Consider the following 25,610-nt stretch of genomic DNA (forward strand, 5'->3'; position numbering starts at 1 on the left):
GAAACAATGATGATTGTTTTAACTTATTTATGTATTTTGGAATTGTATTATATTTGTGTAGGATACTGAGCAGTCCTATTTTGCCATTTTTGTTAGCTTGCATGCTAACATTGTTCTTAAAAGGTGAGCACTACTGTAGGGTTAGATGTCATGAACAAACAGGCATGGGCTGTGGATTTATGGTTCTGTGGGATGAACAAAGTGGTTTGAAACATGGACAGCTCATACCTGTTTCCTCTTGTACTGCAGGGAACTGAGTACAACTGAATAAAAAGAAATTTTAGTGTTTTCATTAAAAAGTAAAAATATTTTTTCAAATGTCAGACTTTATTTAGAAGCAGGAACTGAAGAATTTCTGTAAATATAAGATGGGCAAACAGACAGAAGACAATGAAGACTACACCTATACACAAGGAGGCTACATAAACCTATTGAGCTGGGTGCATTTGCTGCCAAAAATGTCAGCTGACTATTGAATTGGTGGAAATGGCTGCACTGGCAGCTGTATCCTCATTGAAATGTTGAATTACTTAGCAGTTGTAACCTATTCCACAGGGGCTATGGCAGTGTGCATCTTCAGTAGGTAAAACCTTCCATTCTGTCATATAGTATTTCGTAATTTTGATTCTTGTAAACCTAAGTTGACTCTTACATTTTTATAAATAAAAATGAAATGCAAGATCCTCTGTTTCTAAATAGTTGATGATGGTGACCAAAAGTGAGCATATTAGTTATCATAAAGAATTATGTAATCTCTATTATGTATTTATTCCATAATGTATGTACAATTGTATTAATTGTAGTATAAATTACAAGATATAGTGAAAATAGTGTACTTTTTAATGTCTTGATTGTGTTGTCAAGCACAAAGCAGTGCATGAAGTAAACAGGAGTATTGATTCCAAGCAGATAAAATAAGTACACACCTAGCAGCAGTAACTGACCCCTGGAAGAAGGGGAGTGATTTGCCTTACATGTTCTGTGGTGTGAAATGTGTAGGTAGCACCTTCTACTCTGAGTGCTCTCTAAAGTTTTGTAAATCTGTTATCTACTTTATCTTTCAGGCCTTATCATGTTTTCCTTCATTCTTCTGTTTTCAGTAAGTGTGCAATGCTTAAGAAAATCTAAAAATGTATAAGATGCTTTTGAGCATTAGTCATATTTCACATGCCATCCAAACTGGTTTGTTTGATGACAGCTTGTTATTTGGTCACAGAAACTCATAATCTGCCAGTCAGTGGCATATGAAAAATGTCTTTGTATTACATGGCCCAAGTCCCATTTCTGCTCCTTGTCAAAGAGAAGTGTGGGCAAGGGCTTGGGCAGGACCACTGCAATTCCTTCCTCCAAGTGAAAGAACTGGGCAGCAGCTTCTGGACAGGGAATAGTGGAGGTGGCTGCTGATGGTGTCACTCACCAGGTATGATGGCAGATTCAGTTGGTCATTTTACAGAATATTCAGCAATTAACTTGGTAATTATATTTATTACAAGGTTACTCTTGTTGCTGTTTAAGATACCTCTTTCTTTCACCCTTAGCCTCCCCAGAGGAGGGAGATATGTAAGACATGGTTTTATCTGTCTCATGTTTTCCTTCCCCTCCACTTAAAAAAACCCTTTATTGGGATCTTAATGTAATGATAGTATATCCAACCTTCCCACTAGCATTTTACTCCAACATTCCACAAATGTGCTGATTTTATGACTTTCTTTCATACTTGCTGTTAGAGTTTGAGTTGTAAGAGTTCCAGAAAGTGCAAAAAATAATCAGAAAGTCTGTTTTACAGTACTTTTTTTACTTGAACAAGGAGAGTAAAGAGAGTCTAGAGATCACCTAGAAATCTCTACTGAGCAGGTGATATAATACAATACCTTTGGTGAGGACTTCACTCTACAAGTACAATTCATAAGAGATCAGGAACATTGCTGGTGCTGACCTTGGTTGTGGTATTGTGGAGTTAAGGACCATCACAGACATGGCCAGCCCTGGTGCAGGAACATGGGGCTGTTAGAAAAGTGCTGTCTGATGATGCAATTGGAAATCATGGCAGTTCTGTTATTTTTGCTTTTAAAAAGTCTTTATTATCTTTTGCTTTAAACTTTCTATTTTAACATGAATGACTAGTGGAACAGTAGACTTAAGGTTTGGTCAAGTGGATCTTGAGAATCTAATTTGTGTCTCAAGCAAACAGGCATTTGCAGGGTAGGAAACTTAATGAGTCATTCATTTTTTCTTTCTTTCTTTAGTCCCACAGTATTTGATGGCAATAAATGGTGCTTTTGTGTCTGGAAGATAATCTGGCAATATTCAGTAATGGTCAAAAATCTTGAAATAAAACCTAGCTTCCTTTACTTCCCTCATGGAATTCATAGAGACTTGCACATTGATTTAAAAACTACAACATAAATTGGTGTTTGTCTCCAGACTGTTTTGTCATTAATTTAATCTATGACACTGAGAGTGATGGGACATCAAATAGTTTTTTTGTCCCAATGGTAGTGAACCAAACAGGCTTTGACAGATGTATTTACAGCTCAGAAATCATTTTAATGGTGGACATGTAATGGCCGCTTGAGAGTATTTTACTGCTGAAAACTAGGATGGCTAACAATGTAATTAACTCATTCAGGAAAAAAAATAGTTTACATAAAGTGGTAGATAGTGGAATACTTCAGAATATGGTTTCTTTTGTTTGAATCTTTCTCTTGGAAGTCTAAAGAATAGAGAGGAACAGAATTATGTCTTATTTTTACCATAAGTATCTTGGGCCTTCGGTCTTAATTTTAAGAACTGCACTCACATTGAAAGAGTTCTATAGACAAAGTTAGTCTGCCAAGTATTTATCACCTTTTTCTGATTAATAGAAATAACACCAGCTATTCTACTAGCAAAATTTTAAAATGAAAATGTTTGCAAATTACTGACTTTGAAGATAAGAACCCACTTAAGTGAGACAAGCAGAGGAACTTTGACCCTCTTAGGTTTTTAATAAGCAACACTATCACTGTAATGTTTACACACCATTACTAAATCCAGGGAAATTCAGGTAGTGCTTAGTGCAGGGCCTTAGTGCTGTACCTGTTATTCATCTCTCTGCTTTGCTCTGGGATGACAGAACAGAGATTTCCACATGGCAGTTCACTGTACCAGTACTCTGACAGCAGTGTGAACTGTTCTGCTAGGAGCAGAATGGTATTTTGAATGTAAACAGATTAATAAAGTCTATTGATAGGCCACTGTGGCAGCTGGAATGACCCCAAACTTCTTAAGAATTTCTCCATCGGGGAGAATATGGCTTTGTTCTAGGCAGTGAAGAGCAGCCACAGCAGTATCTTGGCTCTGCAAGAGATCTTGAAAACCATAGTATTGGATCAGAGTTATGATTTGATATTCTCAGGGGGTTGCTGTCTTGCAACATGGACTTGTCGCAGAATACACTGTGGGTTCATCTGTGCAAAAACTTGGGATGAGGAAAAAATGTGGAATAGCCATTGTATGGTCAGTGAGCTTTTTCTCTTTTGAAATGTTGGGAGTAGCTTTAAGTGGAAAATTATTTTTGCTGCAACCAAAAATTAATAAAAGTATCTCTCTAGAAGATCTGGGAATCTCAACCAGTGAACTTTCACAACTGTCAGGAGGTCTATGGGGTATCTTTGAAAGGTTGCTACTACATTTAGTGGCTACAAGGAGGTAGGAACATTTTCATACAGAGTGGCTAAAATGAATTTTTGTATCAGTTGCACCTGTGTTCAAAAACAATGCTACAAGTGGAAGGTAATTGTTCTTAGCTGAATTATGTTAATGAGTCCCATAGGCTTTGTTCTTCCTTCTGTCCCACACACACTGCTCTGGGGCCAGAGTCAGAGCAAGTCCTGTTTCTGCCCCAGGCTTCTTCCTATGGCAGAGGGGCAGAGTCAGCCCATGAGCTGTGCCCTGCCTTTTACAGCTGTGAATGCTCAGATCCTTGTGGACATGTTTGGCTGTTCTTACACTGAACATCAGTTGTTTCCTCATCAGTCAGTTCTGTTTTGTAAATAATGGTTGCAGAGAAGAAGGTATCTGTTAGATTAATATTGATTAAATCAATGAAGTGATACCTTCAAATGCTGTTGTTTCTGTTGAGAATGCTGCCAAGGGGTTCTTTCTTTAGCTCTGAGTTCCCTTTAATAGCTGCTGTTCTCCAAAATCTTTAGTCTTGATATGATATATATGAGTATGAACTTTCTGAGGCTTGCATTAATCAGATTATAGAACTCCCTTGGTATTTCCAGAAGAACATTTGTAGGTTTACAGATCAGTGCTGTTTCAACAATGTGCAAAGATTTGATTTAATGAAAGCTTTAGAATGACTGTCACTCATTACTTCCCTATCCTGATGTGATTTGGTTGTTTATTAGTAGGTTACTGCATGGCTAATGACGTTTTTAATAAAATTTAAAAAAAAAAAAAGGGGAGAGAAACTTCTGTGAAAGGCTAAGTCCCAAACTGTTCTAACAGTAATTTGGCACCAAACTGGGTAGAATTTACTAATGAAACATGGAAATATCTACAAACATGTTCCTTCTTCATCAAGACTGAAAAGTGAAGGGCTTTAAAACATGAATTCTTATTTTTCCTAATCTTCTGTTCTAAAATAACATGAAAACCCCCTCATGGCCAGCAGCTGATCTGGGTTCTGAATACAAAGTTAGGTGTCTTCATCAATAACACAAAGCTGTCATGCTGTGTAAGCTGGGGAGAGACAGAAAAAGTACTTGTTCATTTCTGAAGCAGCTGAGCTGCTTATTCTTTAACATGTTCCAGGTATTTTAAGAGTAATACACCACTATAAATTGAATTGAAGTTCTGCACTATCAGAGATTATGCAGAAGTTCAGTGAAGCTCAGTGCACAGTTTACAGCTGATAACTGGTGAGTTAAATCTAGCAGTTTTACTGCTAATCCTCACCTATCAGTGTAGACTGAAGAATATTTTCTTGAGAACAGATCCTTACATGCAGTAAAGCTGACAGCTTCAGACCTATTTTCCCATATTCAGCATCTGGTACAGAATAGCATTGCTTCATATGAAAAAGTATTCAAAACATATGCAAATTTGTTACTTCTTGCACCCCAAAGGCTGACATGATTTTTCTCATTTAATATTGAATTGTACATAGAATAAAAAAAACCCAAAATACCAAGAGTTTGTAGACTGTATTCTGTTGGGGTTTTTAATTTATCTGGTAATGCAGTCTTGTGGGTTCATGTGACTTTAAGAAGGTGACAGTGCTGGCTAGAAGTTCCCACTCTGCTTCCCACCCCTTTGTTCTGCTTGGAGGTGTACAGGCAACTAGGACTCTGTTAAATTAATAGGATTAAAGAATTTACATTTCAAAATGAACCCAAGTTAGATCGCTGATTTGGCTCAATGTGTACCTCTACAGTATTTGTCTGAAAAATGTGTAAGGATGATGTGGAAGCAAGAATACATAAAACTGATACCCCTACAAGGCAGGAAGGTGCATGACAGAGTACCCTAAAACCTGTAAAGAATCCAGTGCTGCTGAGAAGTTCAGGGGGAGAGAAGGCAAGGAAAATATTCAGAGAGAAACAACAGTTTGGGTATCCAACATCAAAAGGGAAGCAGCTGTAACTGCCAGACCAGCTACTTCTAGAAAACATCTGTTTGATGCAGTACAGCCTCAAAAGTTGTGTCATTTACTGGGGAATTTCTTGCAAATTTTTTAGCATTTTAAGCATCTGCACGTGCACAGTCCTCTTCCTTGCTCTTATGCTGTTATTTTCTTTTTGTTTTCAAAGAATGACAAAATTTTGAGAGTTGGTTATTTTCTTGTCTCCATGTTTGTCCTAGTATGCCAAATATTTTTTTCAAAAGATAATGTGAGTCTTATACAACTTGTGCCACATTATTGTTAGTTAATTGCAGGAGGAATAAATCTCTCTGAGACACTGTATGGAGAGTGGTCATGATCAACAAATACTTTTTTCTTGACTGAATTTATCATTCAACTTCCAGTATTACCTCCCAATAATTGGTGATTAGCCTGTGGTGCATTAACAGAGTTCTCTCAGGTACCATATCTATTCAGTGTATACCAGCTATTTTGACAGAGAAATTTGGGTACATAAGAGATAAAAAGATTTTCACTTTTAAATGTTCATAATTTAATTTATTCTGCCAGGTAATGACTGGCTTGAATCTGACTGTTCATCTTATTAGAATCTTAAGTCTATAAATCTGTGCGGGTAAAAGGGTAGGTAACCATTGGTTTGAGGTTCTTCCATGTTATTTCTATTACTGTATTTTGTTCTTCTTCCCTGGAGTGACTTTGCTACTGTCTGTAAGGGTGTGTCTGTGGACAGGCTGAACACAACTTTAGATGTCTCTGTTTTCTGCTGCAGTAAGTCTTTATGCTTAGATAGAACAAGTAGCTTTTTAAAACTTAGGGTGATCACATAGTGTTCATTTTAATGATAGTTAACAAAATGCAGTGCTTGCCAAAGGAAAGCAAAAACAGCAAGCTGGAGGACAGTGCAGAATTAAAACTTAATGACTGGCAGATTGAGTTTACACTGTTCCCTCTAAACCACATTTGAATTTGCTTGCTGATATACTTAAGGTTAAAAAGTGAATATAAAGGCATTATAGAGTAGCACTGGTAGTGTGGGGCTGGGGGTCATAGAGTACCTTTCTTTTGCTCAAGAAATTCCATTCTAGTTCAAGATTTTAACGTACCAGCAAAACTGTGGATTTTCACATAACAATTTTAAGCTGATAGTTATTCTTATTTGCTTATCATTTCTTAGGGAAGTGACATCATTGTCTGTGTTTTACAGTGAAGGCTTTCTGCTGTGCCGGATGGCACCATTTGTGTAACCACATGTCCTTATCTTGATTGCAGCACATCTTCATTGCCTCCTCTTGACTGGCCTTTACCAAGCCATTATGGGCAGTGTGAATTGAAAATAGAAGTCCAGCCTAAAACTCATCACAGAGCTCACTATGAAACAGAAGGAAGCAGAGGAGCAGTAAAAGCATCTACTGGAGGACACCCTGTAGTAAAGGTAGGAAGTCTGGCTTTCTTGAATAGAAGGTAATTTTTTAACTACAGTTACTGGTATTTACAATGCTGTGAATTGTTACCTTTTGTAAGCTTACTTATAGCCTTTCCTGGGCAAGATTTTCTCCCTTAAATATAATGTTAACTATTTTGAAAACACTGACCAATAAAACCAGTTATTGTTGAGCTCAGAATAAGATGTAAGGTCCTGGTAAATTAGACTTGACTTTGGCATCATACTCTGTTTGAAGAGAAAAATATGTGGGTTTGGTCTTGTTGGAATAACTGTGTGCACAAGATGTGATGTGCTGCTCTCTGACTTGGAGTGTTCAGGTGTGTACACAAATATCTTGCTCTGTGCTGGGGAGACTTCTGGCTTGCTTAGGGAGATGTCTGGGTTGCTTAGAGACATGATGTCTCCTTTAATATCCATGGTGTCAGCTGGCTCACACAGCTTGGAAGGGAACCCACCCTCATTCACTGAATGTGGGGCAAATGGTGCTGGGAAACTGTGGGGCTCCTTAAGATGCCTTGGTTTATGTTTGCCACATCCTTAGGTGAAAGCAGTGTCTCTTCACTTACCTCAATATTGCTTAATGGTCTTTATATTAATTCCAAGCCAGGTTAAGACAAAATTTAATGGCTTGTTTATAAGTCAAATCAGACAACAGTTACAAAATCTTTATTAAAAAAAGAGGGGAGAAAAATCTGGTTACATGAAGGTTGCAGCAGCTTTTGTCTTTTCCTCCAAAGCCAGGATATTTCATGTTCTTTTCCAGTAAAGTCAGTGTTTCAGTCTTAAATCTTTTGCTGCAGTGTATACATTAAAAATGTATTTTATATATTTATCCTTTTCCAGTAGTGGAAAGTAACTCATTACTATTGGAGACCAGATGCAAAGTGCTGATGGGATTGGCATAATCCATCTCCATTATTTCTCCTACTCTTACTGTAGTATAAACATATAATCATTTTTCCTCCTTATAGTTTATTCCTCCTCTTTGGGAAGCAAATTGTGTCACACTGAAATTTACATCATTACATTTCATCTGTATCAATGAAGATATACTAGCAGAGTTTAGGTGTCTTGGATGATCTGCTGTTATTAATTTGTCTAAGCAACCTCTGCTTCCAGGCTTTTCATCTGATGAATTTCTTCAGCCTGACTCCTAATCATATTCTTTGGGCTGCTTATCACTGTTTCTTCTCTGTTAGCTTACCTTGAAATTTTTCATTACACTTTTTTTGTCTTCAAGACTTTGCATCATTCCTTTCTCTTCCTCTAAAAAGGGTTGGTTATCTGCATCCCATCTTCTTTCTTGAATTCTTTTCTTGTTTTTCCATTGCAATTCTTAAGCTGAGCTCTTCATCCAGCTTTCATGTTCCCTGCAAAGTTGCTCAGTGTTTTTCTTCTCACAATGCTGTGGCCTAACCAGCAGCAACTCTCTCTTTTTGTCAGACCTACAGGGTTTCTTAGCACAGTAGAGGCAAAGGTCAGGTGCTTCTTAGGGAAGTGTGTGCTGCAAACTAGAGAAATTCGAGGATACCTGGCTTAGGCTGGGGTTGGAAAGCTGGCAAGACACGTTCCTTCATGTGGAGTAGTGTGTTGCTTCAGTCAGTGGAGGACAAGTAGACACAACTTCCACATGCCAAGGTGCTCTCAGTGGAATTTAACACATCATTAGTGAGGACAGAAACCTGAGAGATTTTAGCTGACAAAATAAATCTCTCCTGAACTGCTGTGAACTGCATTCAATATTGTTTAATTTTTTTTCCTCTGGGTGTTTGTTTTGATCTAATATTTGCATTAAGGGAATTTATGCTGATATTTGCAAGATTTGACAAATATGTAGGCTTTCTTTTGCTTACAGAACTAGATGCTTCTAAGCTGCAGTACTGGATGCTTCTAACTGCAGTAATGCAAATTAGAAGAAACATCTGTATTGGGTGACTTACACCAATGATTTTAAAAGCTATTTATTTGCATTGAAATTGTGAAATACTTTGCTATATGAAAATGCTGTCTTAAAAATGAGGATGGCATTTATGTGTCTGACAGTCTTAAGCTTCAACACATGCATTGTACTATGTCTCTCTAAATTAAAATGAATGCAAATGCAAATTAATGTTCAACTTTGCAATTTGGTCTCTTCTAACTGGACTGCAAATTAATTGTTGTGTTTGATAGGAGATAGGAAGCTGTTATGAAACAAAGCATTGATTTGTATTTACTTTTTACTTACTGCTTGGAAGAACAGCATGGGAAAGGCCAAATTTGGAAAAGGTAATACTGATATCTGTAAGCAGGTGAATATTACTTTACTTTCATACAAACTGAAATGTTTTCCAGTACTTCTGGAAGCTTATATCAGAAATCCACATCGCAATATGCGTTACTGCTTCTTTCTAACTTTTCTTTTTGGTGCTCTTAGCTTTCAAGCAATCACTTCATGTGTGTGCTCATTGCAGTAAAGTACTCCACATCTTCCTGTGTAAAATAACTGTGTGTTTACCAGTGTCAGAGATAAGAAAGGAGCTGGGTAAAGAGAACAGAATCCTTTAATTGGAACAGACCTACAGAGGTTGTCAAGTCCAACTGCAACATCTTTGGGTGCTTGAAGGCCACTGTGCTTTTCCTTCTGACACAACTTGTTTTGCTTTTGAACATTATTTTATAGAAAGCTGGAGTATTTAACTCCAAACTGTGAAGCCTCTGTAGTTCTGCATATGCACTTGATGTATTATTTAAAATAAAGATTTTAAGATAGTACATGGCTTCAAGCCTTTAATGTATTAGTGCATGTCATTAATCTATTACTAATACTGTACCACACCTGTTGCTAGGACACTAAGCTTCTGACAAATTTGGCATCATCTGTTGTGAGTACATTTAATCAGCTTATTTCCAAATGGGAGGAAATTAAGTAAGTGGAGCATCATGCTTTGCTTTGTATATCTCTTAACTTTAAGAAAGCTAATTCTATAATGAGGTTCCCTTGTTTTTAGCATGCTCTAATGCTAAATGTTCTAAGTAGCAGATACCTTTCATTTTAAGCTCTGCTTTCTTGGGAGTATGTTCCAGCTAATCCTTGTCATCTGGAACAGTTTCTTTTACCTTGGTAGAGAATCTGCGTGATAATGCTGACAGTTTTCACAGGGAAGGAATAAATAATATAGCAGAAGGGTTTACAAGGAGAAAGGTGGCATGTTGAGCTTTTGTCATCCAAATGATGTGGAAATTTTGTAGTGCATTGCCAGGAGACAGCCTGTGAGCACTCCCTAATTTTACCATTCTAATTCGTAGGTTATAGTCTGCAATTCACCCATCTATTGAGCCTTTTAAACAAGTAGCTGTCACATTTTATCCAACTCTAAATGAACAGTCATCATTGCTTGAATTTCCACCCTTCCCATGGGTATAAATAAAATAATGTTTGCACTTAGAATTCGCTAGAATGAGCTTTTACTTCTGTCTGAGCTGGTAGAGTTCTTCATGAGACCTCACTTGGATAATGCTTGTGATTAAAAACAGAACAGCCTTTTAGAGCAGGTGGGCACCTGATAAGAATCTGTATGGGATAGTTTGGGGGTTTTTACTTTTGTACCTTAGTTTTCTGATCTAAAATGAACTTTTCTTTTTTAAATATACAATAAACTTGCCTTATGTATTGTGTTCCTGTTACTCATGTAATTTTCTGCAATTTTCTGAGCTCAAGGATTTTAAATTAATGACATCTTTTGATAGTAAATCATAAAGGCTGTGTTGTGCACAAGAAGTAGTATTTCCTTTTCTCTTTTGTCCTGTTGCTAGGGAAGAAGGTGATGTCCATGCTGGTCATCTTGTAAGCACACAGAGTGATGTACTCAGGGACTGTGGGCTCACAGCTGCTCCTTAGCACCTTTCTGTGTGCAAGGAGTGTCTGTCCTGGGGCCACTGTGGCAGTCAGGTGTAGGTATGAACTGTGATGGGTAATTGTTCTACGACTGATGGTGTATCTGCAGCAGACACTGTATAGAATCCACTCACACCCTGTGTATGCAGGATAGATTTGGAGTGGTGGAAGCAGTTAAGAATTTGCCTGGACCAGAAGTGTCTTTTTCCTATACTGCAAAGTGCTTAAGGATATAATAATTCTCTTCCTTTGCCATAAGCAGAACTATTCCTGTAGCAGATTCACAGTAACAGAGGAGGGGATGCAGTGTGGAATCCATATGGACAACTCAGCAGTTCTGCAGCTAAAAAAAAGATGTAAGATCAAAAATCAAAGCAATATTAAATAAAAGTTTATTTATTTAGATGGCTACACACTGCTACTCACTGACAAGCAGAGTTTTCTGTGTGGGGTTTCATGGAGATCTGTAAAAGAGGGACTCTGTGTCAGCTCTGTTTAAAGTGATTGCAGAGCTTGGAGTCATGATAAGCACTGCAGTGGATGAAAAAAGTAAACTAATTGAGCAAAAGTAAACTCCCTTTGAACTGCTTTGAAAGTTCTGAGACAGGAATGTGTTCTCAAAAAGCCTGTCAAACTCTACCTGAGTCCTGATGGAAGAAACTGCAACCAACAAGAGAGGATCTATCCAGGCAATGTCAGATGATCTGATAAAAATAAATTAACAAAGTGTTGTCTAAATGAGTGTATGTTTCCTGGCCTGTAATTCTGTTGCTGTCACCTTTTCCCAGCTGTTCTCTGTGGCTAATGCATGTAACTACTTGAATATTAGGTATAATATTGGAATTCTCCCTCTTCTCTATGTCCAATAAATAGCACTCTTGTTCTGTGTTTTGCAACCCTTCCCATTCTTCCTGCCTTCCACTCTCTAGTTTTCATTTTTGTTTTGAATTTTTTCCTGGTTTGTCCCTCACCAGAAGGCAGGCTGTATCCCAGCTCTGGTTGCCTACTCTTGATTGGTGACAGCAACCTGCCAATAAATCTAAAAGGCAGAAGGTAAATCTCAGCCTGTGTGAACTGTGTAATGGGCTGTACTGGCAAAAAACATTGACCTTTGGATGAGATTCTAAAACTATGTAGCTTTCAAGAACAGTTTGATTTAGGCATCTTCTGCTTCAGAATCCCAAAAACAGATAGCAAAATGATGCCTGTACTCACTCTAGAAAATGCAGTAATTGGTGTGAAAACCAATAGTCATCTGCTTTTTGTATCATTGGTTTACTAAATTTTTCTTTTTTCTACAGGTTATGTGGGAATAACCTCTTCCTATCCCAGCAATGCTTGTCCAAAAACTCTCCGTAGCATAATTAGCAAATACTGTTTTAGCTATTCGATTATATCCTTTTTTGTGTAATGTAAAATGGGACAGGACTAAAACACCTTGGAAAATGCCTGAAGTCAGTATTTAAAACTCTTTCAATCCTGTCTGCAAGCAGTGAGTGTGTAAAAGTGTGAGATTTCAGAAATAGAAATCCAAGTTTTTAAACCTTGAAGAATGTTCTGTACATGTCTAAACACATGGTACCATGACCAATAATGAACTGATATTTGCCATTACTCTTTTTGCTTTAGTCCTTTGCAGGATCTGTTTGTTTTTGTGACGACCTTTAAAATGTTTTTAATTGGACTTGTGCCCCTACCTAATAGTTTATTAAAGTTTGTTCCTTTTATCTGACACTATTTTTTTCACAATTGCAAAGGTCTGTGTACTATTTTAAAGTCTTGAAGTCAGTCTACTCAATAAGTTTATTTAACAAAACACAAAGGAAGACTTTTCTGATGTGTTTGCTTTTCCTTCTCTGTTGATGGAAAGGTGCACCAAATAATCAAGCAACAGAAAATAGTACTGCACGTCAGGAAGGGATCGGCATAGATGTTTTGGTTCAGTGTATTGAACTTTAAAATCAGACATTTAACTTGTTGTAACATTATAACCTCTGCAGAATCAGAATGAAATTATAAAAATAATCCAATGTGCTGTTAAGACTTTCTGAGCCAGCGGTTGGGGTATTGCATGATAGATCTGAATGGAGTTTCCTTCCATCAGTTTCTGCAGTCTCTTTTAAACAGCCCATTGGAGATTATAGGTCAGCACTCACTGCAGCTCTGCAAGGCTGCAAGGGATGAGGTCAAATACTGAGGTCATTTTGACTTTCAGTAGCTTCCCTGAGCTCTGCTTTCTTCATTTCATGCCCATGGTTTGCTTCAAGTTTTTCCAAACGCAGCTGTTGATAAATTCAGAATAAATTGTATCACTGGCATTAGTCATGGTGTCTTTTGTTTTAAATTATGTTCATCTTCATGCCCTTGGATCCTTGTCATCCCTTACTTGTCATCCCAAGTCATGGCTGATAGATGTGCTGCTCAGCTTGGCAGATAGCCCTTCAGCTTTTAAACCCAGCCATCCTCACAGTTCTTTAGGACAGCTGCTGCACACCACTCAAAAGGGAAAGTCTTGTGGAGAAATGTCTGCAGAAGACAAGTTCCATTGATCAAAGCCATGCAATGGTGCCTCTCTGATATCACTGTCCAAAAGATTCCAGGCCTGTGGGTCATGTCTCCCTTTTCTCGGATGATCAAACATTTAGATGGTTCAGTTTTTCTTTAAATAATTTCTTTTCAAAAGAAATTATATTTTACTTTTGAAGTGGACTGAAATTTAAGCAGTGAAGGTTCTTTTCCTTTAGGATTGTTTAGGTTTCATAGTGAACTGTACCATATTTTGCTCAGTCTTCCAAAGTAAAATGAAGAAGCATCTGATTGATAAGAACAGCTATTTCTTTTCACTCTCTACAATGGGGTCTGCATTCTTCTCTTTTGTCCTCCTTACCTTGTCACTCTGGGGGTGTTCTAAGGAATACAGAAGTCACTGAAATGCATCCAGCTGCTGTGAGTCTGTCGAGGGGGAAATAACTATTTACAAGCTGCCTTTCATATCAAGGTGTTGAAAAGCCTTGGAAATCTCCATCTGAAGTAAATGCTTAGTAACTGCTTGTGGATCTTTACACAGATGAGCTTCCTTCCTGTTCTTCACATTTGAGCTGAGGATTTCTGTATAGATACTGGTTCATTTGGTGAAGATGGATTGTGAACTATAGGGACTTGATTATGTCAAACTTGCATTGTATTTCAAGACTGTGCCCTATTTTTAGGGAGGCCTATTTGTATGTAAAAGCTTTCTTTGTAATCAGCCTACTTCACCAATCCAGTAATGCCCTAAGCAGTGAATTATTTGTGCAAAGGCAAAGGAGCACTGAAATCTTCATCTGCAATTAGCAAGCAAAAAAAAAGGCACATAAAACATGAGTATTAAACCCCAAAGAAAGTTTGATTAAGCATGGCAACTTCTTAATAAATGCTGGAAAGTTTTGCAGGAAAAATGCTATAAAAATACAATCAAAGTGGTTTTGACACCATCAGAATGTTGTTGGTATCATAGTATACTTGATAGCTGAGCATAAAACCTAACTGATGAAATTATCTTTCCCCTACCACTACCACCCCATACACAGATAACCAGTTCCATGTTTTCTCTTAAGTTCTAAGACTGAAAGTGTAGGTGTATGGAATGCTGACATTATTTCTAGATTTGGTGACGCTATTAGGTATTTGGGGTTTTGGATACATTGTTTCAAAAACCCAGACTATTTCCAAGTATACCAATGATGTCTTTAGTCCCTGGTTACTGTGAAGTGTCTATTTCCTCTTGGATATTTTTCCTAAGCTTTGTTGTATGTCTTAAGAAATGACACTTGTACACTTGAATAGAGATTGGTAAGACTTGGCCTGCAACAATAAATGGAAAACATGGTCTGAACTTTCTTCATTAAAAAAAAATAGTGAGAAGAGGAGGTGAAAATTTTAAGTATTAGAGACTAAAAAGAGTCTTCTCACAAGCTTTTCAAGTTGCTGTTTTCTTTAGATCAGAGCATGGAACCAATGATATGTGAGCCAGCTATGGTCCAAATATAATCCACATGAAATCTGGAAAAATACTAATTTATTTTTTCCAGGTTGATGCCTCTTAAATAAGGTGACCTCTATTTTTCTCAGCAAGGAAGGGTTCTCACCACTGCCACAAAATTCCAAGTTTAAATAGTGCTGTCTTCAGTGATCAAATGAATCCATATAGTCTCTAGCGTGACACATTTTTAAAGGATTTTCCGTGTGTGTATTAAGAACATAGGAATGTTTTTGTTGCATAACATACAGCTTCTTGATGATCCAAAACTCTCTCCTTAAGTGCCTGCCTGTGTAGTTGCTTGGTAAAAGCTCTGAAGTCGCAGTGCCATGCAGGGGTTTCCTGTGTGCAGTGTAGTAATACTCTGGAACTGCTTTGGCGTGAAGCCCTTGTGGCTTATCCTGTAGTGACCTTCAGTCTTTAGCCTTCCAGCTTTAGTTTAACTTACGCAGGCACTGACCTTTGCTATGGAAACGATATAGAAACACAAAAACAACTTGGCTGAGTTTCCTCGGCAGAGCAGTGGGTGGTGGATCAGGATTCTGTTACAGGGGAGGGTTTCTAGAGGTCACTAGTGACACAGTGCAGTAACTTACTGCTTGTCTGCAGCACACTGTTTGCTGCTCCTGGGAAAGTGCTGTATCTTTTTTTAAAGTAAAATTAGCAATTTTTTGTTTGTAGTGAGCAGCTCTAATACTGCACATTAATGGAACAAATGCTGGAAGGTGTACCTGAAAGCCTTCCTAGGGCTCAGCCAGTAGTTCAGGTTACTGTTCCTCTGTAAGTGACCCATGACTGAATCTTGAGCACACTGATACTGTAGTGCCTTACCATAATGCTTCTTCATGGTGCTGATTCTGCAGCACTTGCCAGTAGGTTGTAAAATGCTGTTTATTTAAATACCTATGGTCTATAAAAACACACTGTGTTCTTATTCGTGTATATTCTTTACTAAGGTGAACTAAAAGCACAGATCCCATGACTTCATTATGTATTTGAACAAAGTATAGTACTTCCTCTCTCAAGTTAATTACACTCTAATTTTCATTGAAAAACAATTAGCAGGTTGAGGTTTTTTACTGATTTAAATGTTCAACATACAGAATTGTGCTTGACGCAGTCAAGGTGGTAAGAAGGCATTACCCTCTTGTCAATGAAATAAAGAGCAATCAATATTTTTTTGAATGAAAACAAAACTGTATTTAAAAGGAATGCATTTTAAATGCCTAAATAAATAATTTTTCCTGATTTGAAGTTGATTTGAGGTGGTAATTCTCCTTCGTTATTCACAAGGTAGGTTTTGCATCAATAATGGCAAGTCAGCCTGGAGCAGCCAGCTTGCTTATTACACAAGATTTAAGGGGGAAATGTTCATTCTAAAGCACAGATTTGTATAATAAAAGTTGGGATTTTTCTATCCACAATCCCTCCACCTGCCTGAGTTTCACTAGCACATCAGACTGTCTGGTTAGCATGCACAGCCTGCTGAGCTTAGTGGCTTTTGGCTGTGGCTGTTGGGAACACAGGGACACTGCAGCCTGTCCACTGCTTGCTTGAGGCTGGGATGTTTCCTTTAATGAGGCCCCATTGCTGCAGTCAGGCCCTGAATTACACTCTGTGCTGGAATACGTGGGGGTTATTCTTTTTCCCACTCCCTGGCTTACTTTATTGCCACAGGTATTGCACACGTTGGTTATATTTATTCCTTTACTTCGTGGGGGAATGGGGTGTTTATCTTTTTACTTGACCTTGAATAAAAGCAATAAATTGCCTGCAATACCCAATATATATTTTTAAGTCTGTGCTACCTTGCCAGAGTATATGGCCATCGAGTCTCCTGGGCAATACCAGTGTGACTGCTGGCATGGGAGATGTTTTACCTCCCTAAACTGAGCTCCTGCTCTGTGTCTTCTGTAGAAGATGGTCTTCATGCACTGTAGAGAGACCAGCTTAGTTTTACAAGTATCCCCCACCCTTCCTTTTCTCTGGTATCACCAGTATCTCTAGAACTGCTGTGTACATGTCCATTGTTCAGCATGGGGAAGATTAGCCTTAATTGGAAATTAGCTTTGTCACAGTGACCGCATTTGGAAGTCAGTCAAATTGTTGAATAGGTCTGGCTTGTAATTTTTATAATTCCCAGTATTAGAGTGAACACATTTAACTAACGTCACATTTAGGCTGTATTCCATTGTGTTAAGATTTAATTTTAACTCTGAGGAAAATGGATAGTGGAGTCACAGTGTTGAGAACTTGTGACAAGATGGCTGCTGTAATGCTAAACTAATATGTGTCCTAATTTTCTTTAAACTCCTAAAATAATTCAGACTAATTAAAAAAATCAATTATTCATTTGATATTTAACAAAAAAGACACTTTTGGAAAGACACTGGAGTCCTGCATCAAGCATAAAAAGGAACTTATGCGTGTGTGTATATGTTTAATTGGTGTAACAGTCCCTATGCTCCACTGTGATGGCAACACTAAGAGAAAAGTTCCTTGTGATCCTGATGTTCCTGTAGTTTATAGTTGACTTCTGACAGTGAAGGGAGAGAAACCTGCCAGTACACTGACTGTCACAGGAGATTCTTTTCTGTAACCTTTCTAAATGCTTATTTATCACATTTACTTACATGGGAAGCAACTCTGACAATCTAGACTGTCTCCACTCAGTGGCTGAAGGGATAGTATGATTTAGTTTGGTGTTTTTAAGCTGGATTTAGCTCTTTTTGTACTGAGAACTCCAGGCATAACATATCTGACAAAACAAAGTCTTTCCAGGCTTCTGTTGAAACCTAAATTTCTATTCTTAACTAAGAAAGCTTTATTAAAAGCAACAGACCTGGTAGATGCTGCCACTTGAATATAGATACCAAACTGTACCTTGGTTCATCTGGTCCATAAAACTGCCTGCCAGGAGTGCTGCACCAGCAGTGGGGCTTCTGACTGCTGGGTGTGGGTGTGCTTTGGGTTTGTGTGCCGCTGACTACTGGCTTAAATTACTCTTCTAAGTAGGTTAAATTGACATGTTTTGTTTGGTTTTTAAGTGTTAGTTGTGTAAAGAGCTTGGATAATATTGTTGTGTGACCAAATAACTCTCCCTAGAGACAAAAATATTGACATGACAAAACCACGTTTAAAGAATGACTGTCTGTCCCTCCCTCCCGTTTGAACATAAGTTGATGTCAAAGTCAATGAAACATAAATCTGCTCCAGTGCAGTTTACAATTATATAACTTACAGCCTGCATCAATCTGCCAATTGCAGCAAGGGGAAGGAAAATGGATTTGTAAGAAATACTCTGTAGGCTTCAGATTTATAATAAGAGGCGTTAAAGGAAACTGGTGTTACTGTTTTTTATGTTTGTTTCCTTAACAAATTACCCATGTACTATCGTAAAATGGGCTTTTTCTTCTAGTTTCAGTTCATAATTTTTTCTGCTGTTTCAGTATTGCACCAGAATTGCTGCAGTTAGCTCAAGCAACAGGTGGTTTTATGGCAACTGGCTGCATTAGTGGTTAGATGTGTATTTGAGAAACGGAAAGATGTGTAAATTAACATTTGCAGAATTTGGGGGTTTGAAGTATTTACTTTGCCAAAAACAAACCACACTTGATTGTCTAGATATTAATTGAATCTTCTTGTCCTAATTTGATACATTTTCATTCACAAAAATTCTTAAATTTAATAAAATTTGCTGTTCCATTTCACAGTAGAAAAGCTAAAAGTTTTTAGTATTTCTAGAATCTAAGTGCATCTTAGTAAAATTGGTAATTGGTAATTAAAAACATTACCAGAAACAGACCTATAGCATAGCATAGCTTTGATGTAGAAATTCTGTAGATAGAAAAATTGTCTTTGAGAGATTCAAAAATAATAATGATGTTTTGACATCCATTCATTCATTCCAGTAATTGTTGCCAGTCCTTGTGTTCGGCGACAGATACCTGTACTCAGTTTTCTGCAGTTTGTAATGAAATACTACTAACTCTTAACTCTTTGGACTGGCTGTGTGTTTGTGGTGTGCACCCACAGATGCCGTGGGAATCGCCTAACCTGTTCTATTCCATGTGCCCCCCACAGCTGCTGGGCTACAGCGAGAAGCCGGTGAACCTGCAGATGTTCATTGGCACGGCCGACGATCGCTACCTGCGGCCCCACGCCTTCTACCAGGTGCACCGCATCACCGGCAAGACCGTGGCCACTGCCAGCCAGGAGATCATCATCGCCAGCACCAAAGTGTTGGAAATTCCACTTCTTCCTGAAAATAATATGTCAGCCAGGTACATCACAGCATGAGTCAGCCATTTGGTTGCTATGTGTAGTTTTTATTTTCTTCGTTTGTGCAAAGGTGAAAGAAAAGTCCTGTGAAATCAGCGTATTTTCCACAAATCTGGGTCATGATGAAGAGACACATCTCTTAAAGCAGGCCAGTGTGAGAACAGTCAGAAGTAAAGGAGCAGAGAGGCAGGGAAGCTCTCGTACAAATGTGTTATATGACCGAGGTTGTGTGTCTCATATGAATAATTGACCACTGTGTGGAATAGCAGCTGGGATTTGATGGGTACACTTTGTCGTTCTCTAGTCCTTCCTAAACTAGAACTAAGTAGTGGTCTCTTTTTCCTTCTAAATGACATTTACTATGTTAAATAACTCACTTTGGAGGTTAAACAATGTGCAATAACAGATAATCTTTTAAAGGTTCAAAAAAGCAGCAGCTGGACATTTACAAGACAAAATGTTTCACGAGTACTTGCTGCTGTTTCCACACTAAGCGTTCTTTCAATCACAGACATTTAAAATAACCCTTAAAATACCATAATGTGGGGGAAAATACAACAGCTTCATTCTTTAACAAAAGAAAGGCTTAGAGAGTGAACTTTGGCAGTACTTTGATTGGTTTTCTTCAATTTCTCTTGTGATCCATCTGTCCATCCTCTCCCATCTCCAGTATCGATTGTGCTGGTATTTTGAAACTGCGCAATTCAGACATAGAGCTCCGGAAAGGAGAGACAGATATTGGAAGGAAGAACACCAGAGTGCGCCTCGTGTTCCGTGTTCACATCCCACAGCCCAGTGGAAAAGTCTTATCTCTGCAGACTGCTTCCATTCCTGTTGAATGCTGTAAGATTGCTCTAACTATACATCTTTTATACTCATGGTTTCTGCATGTGTCAGGAGTAGTGTCACTCTGACAATATGTATTGCCAGAATTATAAATAGCAATTGTGTAAAAAGCATTGTGTGTAAAGCACTCAATTAGCAAAGGTTAATGTATCTTTAAGTAAAGAAGGTACTTGCCAAGTGATAACTTGGAGGTTCAGAGGAAAAACAAGGGTTTGGGCTTTAGCTTCAGTGTAGTCATACAGCAGCTTCAGTAGTGCCTGTGTATGAGCAGAGGCAGCTGATACATCTCAGTGAAAATATTCATTCTAAAGCTGATACCATTTTATTGACAAGAGTCTGTACCATGACTTTCCCTATACAGAAATATCTAGTGAACAGCTGAACTTTTAGAGAGTTGATTTGTTAAATATTGGCACTAAGGAATCAAGGCATGACCTTAATCTGAATTTCCCCTAGAATTTATTTTGTCTAGAAACTACTAAAGTAATTTTTAATCCAGTACTCCTAAACTAAAAGTTGAATTTACTGTAACAGTAGAGACTGTTGGCATTCATGTCTTCTTGGTGTTTCTTTTCTGTAATTACATAATTTCAAAATAATTTTAAAAGCAAAGATAAATCATAGAGAATCATGATTTGTGTATATAAACTGACGGTCATTTCAGTTTCATCCCTGATTCTTCAAGTTAGACTCATAAAATAAATGTCATTATGATTAAAATTGTGAATAATAATTATTCCCTTAATATTTCTAAAGCTCAGCGATCTGCGCAAGAGCTTCCTCAGATTGAGAAGTACAGCATCAACAGCTGCTCAGTAAATGGAGGCCATGAAATGGTGGTGACAGGATCCAATTTTCTTCCAGAATCCAAAATTATATTTTTTGAAAAAGGACAAGGTAAATACTGTCTTGCTGTTTTTTTTTTTTCAAACCAATCTCAGTACCTGAGCTTGATATTAAGAAATAAGGATGTTTTAAGAGTAGTAATTGGAAAGTTCATTTGGGCACTGATCTGTGTGCTGGTTGGCAGTTATTAATGAAGTAGTCCTTCTGATTCAGGAAGACAATTAGAGGGTAACTAACTTGGAATGTGTGTATTTGGTGTGTATCTGAAAGCTGCTGTTAACAGATCATACCATGTATTTGCTACTTTTTATAAAAAAATGAAAAAGTGAAAATGGAATCTAATTGAAATGTAGTATTTGGCATTGATGCCATGTTACATCTGATTTAATTAATGCATAGGAACTGACTCCTTAGCTAATGAAATAAATGCTAGCTAGAAAACAATAAAACATAAAATCTGAACAGCTTAAATTATCATTTTGGTGACTTAAGTGTCTGATTTGAACTTTCAGGAAAACAGTAGCAAAAGAAATTATTAAAAACAAAAATTTGCAAACCGAGTCCAATTCTTCTACATCTTATTATTTCTGTGTATATGTAAATAAGAATGGTGTTGTTTTTATTAGCAAATACAAAATGTTTTGTAATCATGTGTTCTGCCACACAAGCTGAACACCTTTGGAAGAGGCAGAGCTGCTGCTCTCCCAGGTTACCTGTAACAGCACCCGGTGGCAGAGGGAGCAGAGTGCGGGGTGCAGGGTGTGGGTTATGCCAGTTCAGGGCACAGGGAGCCTGCCCAGGGGATTGCCCCTCTGGCACGGGCACCTTGCCCAGGTTCCAGCCGCGGGGTCTGTGGGTTCAGGGCGGGGAGCCCCGGGCACTGTGACCCCGGGCACTGTGACCCCGGGCACTGTGACCCCGGGCCGGGCAGGGAGGGGTGGCCTGGGTTATCTGCTGCTGACTCAGCCTCCAAGTCATCAGCAGGTTGTTTGAATGAGCACAAGTGGCAGCAGCAGTTTAAGCACCCTTCAGAAAGGTTTCAGAACGAGTGGAGAACCCTTCTGTACCCTGCCCGTGCTCAGAGCCTCCCTGCAGCTCAGCTGCCTGTGCTGGACTCTCACACTGGGCTGCAGGCAACTGCACTGGCTGTACTGCTGGAACTCCTAAAGCATCCCTCTACTCTGTTTACAGTGTGTGTCTGTCAGTTTAACAGCCTCTTTGTGACTGAAAATAAATCCTGTTTTATATTAAGTATTTAAATATTTTTAAGATGAATTATTAAAGTGTTAAGAAAATGGTTTTTGCTTGATTTATTTGTCAATTTTTCTCAACAGATGGACGACCTCAGTGGGAGGTAGAAGGGAAAATAATTAGGGAAAGGTGTCAAGGGGTGAGAAACAATTTTTCTTACTTTAGAAAGCTTGTTTTTTTAAAATGTGTAAATTGATATTTTCATTGTTGTTCTGACATTTAGACTTCATTTATTAAAATAAGTAGATCGCTGACTAATTCAGACAGACAATTGGAGACTTCTGAATTGTCTTAAGACTATAAAGTAGCCTTTAAGAGGATGCTTTGAAGGAACTGGAAATAGCATGCTTGTTGTGAAAGCAATGAAAAAAGAACTTGAAAATTAAAAAGCGGAAACTTAAGATAATTTTGCTAACGTGACAAATTACTTCCAGAGCATTAAAATTTTTTTAAAAGCTTAATGATCCAAAATGCAGGGTTTTTTAACTGCTAGAACATTTTCTTGTGCGCTGGCAGATAAGCAAAGCATCCTTTATATGATATGTCTATTTAATTAAAGCATTATCTTCAGAGCACTTGTATATGAAAGAAAATAAAATTCTCCAAATAAAAGTTTGCCTGTAGTACTGTTTTACTATGTAATGTGCATGAAGTTTGCCAATTTAAAAATATTAGGGTGCTTTAGTTTTACCATAACTGTTTCAGTTTTTCTGTAATTAACAATTTCATTTGCTTTTAATGTGTAAAACTTCTTTATTTCAACTTTCCTATAGGCAAACATCATACTTGAAGTTCCTCCATACCATAACAAAGCCATCACAGCTGCAGTTCAGGTGCAGTTTTATCTCTGCAATGGCAAGAGGAAAAAAAGCCAATCTCAACGTTTTACTTACACACCAGGTACTGAATGAAAAAAAGAGTGGCATTTTATTTTGTTTTTTAAAGTGGACATACAAAAATACTCCAGGCAGTCTTGTTCCTTTGATAGGAGCATAGGATTAGCTTTGAACTGTTTGTAAAACAGTTACTAAAGCTTGTCTAATTAAAAAGCTGAAATACAGAGTAATAAGCTCCAGTACTGTGACTACAGCTAGTTATTTTTTCATTACACTTTCTACACAATAATTTTTGCATTCTCCTTTTCTTTGAGAATGATGATGAAGCTGCTCTCAGAAGCTGCTCTTGAAATAATCGTCATGATGACACGATGGATAGTGAGATCATAGAAGAACAAATTTGTGCATTTTTTTCCACTCTCTAAATGTCAAAAAAGAAAAAAAAAACAGGTTCAAATACAAGGAAGGTCAAATTAGTTTTTCCCCCACTCCAGATACATTGCAGTTTACTGAGACAAATCAGCTTGTAACTTAGGCAGAAGTAAAACCAGGACATGTTAACTGCAGATGTAGTGAAACAGCCTCACTTGGTGTGAGGAAGAGCTTGCACCAGATGTGCAGTGCCTGCTCCTTTCCTGCCCCTTGCTTTATTTCAGCTGTGTGCCCATTTGGAGCAGTCAGAATTCCCAAGGTGCCAGTGATGGTGGCGACCCTTTGGTGCTGCTTGGAGCACTTGAAGTCAGATATCTGAAGGAGTCTTTAAAGTCAGATACAGATATTAATATAAACTTCTTAAAACTTCTGTGTATGCTGACAAAGCCAACTTCCATTAGTTAACACAATTTAAAATAAGCTGTGCTCACTTGTTGTGCTCTAAAATTACCTACTTTTTAAATTTAGGCAGTGTTACCGAGGTGTCTGGTATGCCAAGTACACATTAACTGTGTTATCAGATTTCTGTGGTATTTGTCAACTGTTTTTCAAGAATATCAGCTCCTAAGATAGTTACACATCTATATTTTTGTTTGAAATATCTCTATTTAAATTATTTAAATGATGGAATGAAATTATGACAGTTACTACTTAAATAAGAAGCAAGCTGAATTGTAACTGCAGCTGTTACTACACAGGCACTTAAAACACTCTATATGTATTACAGTTCATTTGACTGTAATATTAGTTAACTGTATTTTACAAATTAGTAAATGAGCATTTAAATGTTAGCATTTTTCTACTAGTACTTAAGATCAGTATCTTGTTGTGAGCCTGCCAGTAGTTTAAAAAAATAAACCTGTAACTGAAAGTGTGTCAGTTTGTAGCTCTTTAAGAGCAGTTGCTGCCATCACTGGAATTGGGGGATGTGCTTAAAGAGCTGCTGTAGTTAAAACATGGTGCACTACTCAAGCTAGGGTGTGTTGCAAAGCTCAGCTGTCCTTGTGATCAGAGGCTAAGGAAGGCCTGAAGCCTGCTAAAAATTGCCTTTCCCATTTCCTAGTGCCTGATACTGAGCTCACATCTGCCCATTTTCGGTGCAGCCCAGCAGCAGCTCCCCCCCTCTGGTGACAAGAACGTCCTTTAGATGAACTGGACTTTCTCTGGCTGGGTTGCAAATGTCTTTAAAATCATCCATTGCATAGGAAGATGGGGTGGAAGGGGAGATGCTTGCCCTTGAATATCTGCTGGGAGGGTTGTTCTGGCTTTGCAGGGTTGGTGTAGCAGGCATAGAAACAAAGAAGGTGAAAGCAGAGCAGAAGGGAAGCAATGACACTAACAGTGCTACTGTGGTTGTTAAACAGCAGTCAGTGTGTATTTGTCACAGGGTACAGATGGGCTGGAATTGTAAAACTGTTTTACTTTTTCCAGTTATAATGAAGCAAGAGCATAGAGATGAGGTGGATTTGTCTGCTGTTCCATCCTTGGCCCTGCCACACGCGGGCAGCGTCCAGGGCCTGCACTCCATGCGAGCCCAGCTGCCTTCCCCAGAGCAAGGGCACCCCCATGACAATCTGCTGTCCACGTCACCCAGGAGCCTCGTGTGTCCCATGCAGCCACCCTACACAGCCATGGTGACCTCGGCAGTGCCACACCTGCCACATATGCAGGGCAGAAACCTCAGTCCAAGTGAAGAGTGTCACGTTTTGCCTCCTGCCGTGGTTCAGTCTTTTCAGGTAACATCAGCACCTCCTGTGAGGCCTTCTTACCAGCCTATGCAGCCTAGTGATGTGTACAATGGACAGCCTGGGCTTCCCATGAACTCTGCCTCTGGCCCAGGATTTGATGCGATTTCATTTCCGCAGGACACGGCTGTACCTCATTTGATAAATCTCAGCTGCCAAGCTCTACCACCGGTGCAGTTCCATTCTTCAAACCCAGGTTCTGTGTCAGCATCAAGTCCAGCAGGGCACCCCCTGGCACACGCAGCTCATTCGGGACAGTCACCTGCTCAGCTGCCATCGATGGGATTCCACTGCCCGGGCGCGGGGCAGGGCTGGCTGCCCTCTGCCATGAGCCACTCCCTCGGCCAGGCCTCTCCGCAGCTGCAGCAGGTCCCGTTCCACTCTCCGAACCCAGCGGCC

The 25,610-nt window shown here is 38.6% G+C and overlaps 1 protein-coding gene across 1 annotated transcript in view; it reads left to right on the forward strand.

The window, feature by feature from the left end:
• NFATC3 (nuclear factor of activated T cells 3) overlaps positions 1-25,610 on the forward strand; it is a 57,575-nt gene that overhangs the window by 11,217 nt on the left and 20,748 nt on the right. The window contains 7 exon segments of the mRNA XM_031058387.1: positions 6,905-7,067; positions 19,058-19,257; positions 19,926-20,098; positions 20,858-20,998; positions 22,282-22,337; positions 22,972-23,098; positions 24,898-25,608. Of these exon segments, the coding sequence (XP_030914247.1) occupies positions 6,905-7,067; positions 19,058-19,257; positions 19,926-20,098; positions 20,858-20,998; positions 22,282-22,337; positions 22,972-23,098; positions 24,898-25,608 (1,571 nt within the window).

The sequence above is a fragment of the Geospiza fortis genome, unplaced genomic scaffold, assembly GCF_000277835.1.
Source record: "Geospiza fortis unplaced genomic scaffold, GeoFor_1.0 scaffold97, whole genome shotgun sequence".
Taxonomy (NCBI): domain Eukaryota; kingdom Metazoa; phylum Chordata; class Aves; order Passeriformes; family Thraupidae; genus Geospiza; species Geospiza fortis.